Source organism: Arachis duranensis, chromosome 4 (genome assembly GCF_000817695.3).
Source record: "Arachis duranensis cultivar V14167 chromosome 4, aradu.V14167.gnm2.J7QH, whole genome shotgun sequence".
In the NCBI taxonomy this organism is placed as follows: Eukaryota; Viridiplantae; Streptophyta; class Magnoliopsida; order Fabales; family Fabaceae; genus Arachis; species Arachis duranensis.
In genome coordinates, this window is record NC_029775.3 from 67,848,127 (window position 1) to 67,850,249 (window position 2,123).

General features: G+C 30.0%; 1 protein-coding gene across 1 annotated transcript in view; it reads right to left on the reverse strand.

Annotated features, from left to right (window-relative positions):
• Positions 1 to 780: 780 nt before the first annotated feature.
• Positions 781 to 2,123, reverse strand: part of LOC107484732 (embryo-specific protein ATS3A-like) — a 1,627-nt gene continuing 284 nt past the window's right edge. The window contains exon 2 of the mRNA XM_016105272.3: positions 781 to 1,426. Within this exon, the coding sequence (XP_015960758.3) occupies positions 959 to 1,426 (468 nt within the window). The 3' untranslated portion in view covers positions 781 to 958. The remainder of the gene's footprint in view (positions 1,427 to 2,123) is intronic.

The window sequence follows — 2,123 nt, forward strand, 5'->3', positions numbered from 1 at the left end:
AAATAATTTATTTTTAAAAAAATAGATAAAGTTAATATTAGTTAACACAAAAAAATTAAAATGGATTAAAGAGGGGGTTTTAAAAAGTTAGAAGGGAGGAGAATGTACATTTATAAAATAGAAGGGAAGGGAGTGTCATTTTAATATCTCGCAAAGAGAGAAATGGAATTTTCTCTATATATATTTGTGTATAAATATATGTATAATTTAATTTATTTTTAATATATATTTTATATTTTAATGTATATTTTATCCTAATGACTAATTTTAGTATCTAAATTTAATGTAGACCTAATATGATTGAAGTGCAATCTGTTTTAATTGAGATAGAATAGAAAGACAGTTTAATAGGTGGCTATTTCACAAAAAAGATTATTGAAAAGGAATACATTTAAGAATATAACTAAATATAATAAGATGATAAAATTCATAAATGTTATTTCTAAATAATATATAGAATAAATTTATAATTTCTAAACTTTTGAAGAGGTCAATAAAAATAATAAACCACGTTGAATGGTATAATTTGTCCCTTATTTTATGTTAAATATCCTAACAAGATGGAATCTATGATGTTTAAAAAATGTTACTAAAATTGAATGTGCAAATAACTCTTAGTAGGGGTGCAAAGGTCAAAATGCTGAATTCGAACTCGACCAAATATGCTTTGCGTCCGGGAGAGGGTTGCGAGCCGAATCAAATCTGGAATACTCCTAGTAATCACCTTTGTTATTATGTTATTAATTTGTCATATAAAACATACAACCAATAACTCTGCAATACAGTTATCTCATAACCTCAAATGTGCACTATTGAATAACTTATACAAACCTACCAACAAGGTTAGTTAAATACTTAAATACTAGTCATATTTCTTTATCGAAGAAATTAGAAGAAAGATTGAAAAATAAAAATAAAGGATGTATATATAAAGTTTTGCTAGCTTGATGTTCGTCGATCATGGAATGTTCCGGTAAACCTTTCTTTTCTTCTTGATACCAAAAGGAGTTACCTCACTATCACATGCATCTGAACCATGCCACACATGTCTAGGCAGATATCGTCGGAAATAGAAGTAATCGGAGCTAAGACGGGAGCCCTCGGCCTCAAGCACCCGAACCTGTGCGAAACCCGGCCGCCAGTCATCATTGCCGATTAACTTGAGGTACAAGTAACATATGGGGGATTCGACGCATGCCGCTTTGACCTCAAATTGGTCCACCATGCATGCTTGAAACGGCTTCCTTGGCATGTCATCAAGAATCTCAGGCTCCAAAGGGTCAACTTTCCTTAGGTGCTTGGAGTTCAAGTGTCTTACCAATATGTCATTTGAATTTGTGTCTCCAAATCTTAGGCTTACATTAGTTGACGTTTCCGCTCCCCATGTGCAAGTGGTTTCCACGGTTATGAGATAAGTGCAATTTTTCTGCTATGTGCAAAGCCAAGTTTATTAAACAGAGTTGGGAATCAAAATTGGCATTCAATTTTTCAGAATTTGCATATTTGGACTTTTTTCATCTTATTAACTCTTAAATGTAACGAACATGTTATTATAATTAAGTAGACATAAAAAATAGAATATACAAATATCACTATTCTAGGAAAACTTTATGGTGATGTATGTGTTATTGTGTATGTACTCAAATAGCGAACTCACGAGAAAGGTGAACATATTTCTTTCTTGTTACTTAAATTGATGGAGTACTTTTTTTAATAAATCACTAATTAGATGTTAAAAAATGTTCACTAAATGTATATATTTTTAATGATCATTAATAGTCAAAAGATATTTGTTTGATAATAATCTCATTAACATGTAATAATATAATTATTATTTATGGTAGAAAGGAAAATAAATGTTATAACTATTCTTATATATGCATCATTATTATATATTTATTGTAGCATTAGTTGTCTCTCTTTGATTTCAGAATAGAATATTGCCTGATTTTCAATTTAAAACATCGGTTAGCTCTAAACCTCCGTACATACCTAATTATTATTATTATCGGGTAACAAACAGGAATATTAATGCGAGATATTTATTTTTGCTTATGAAAAAGTGGCAATTGCATGGGAGATGAGTAGGAAAAACGTTAGCATTAACATGGAAGAGATATGAA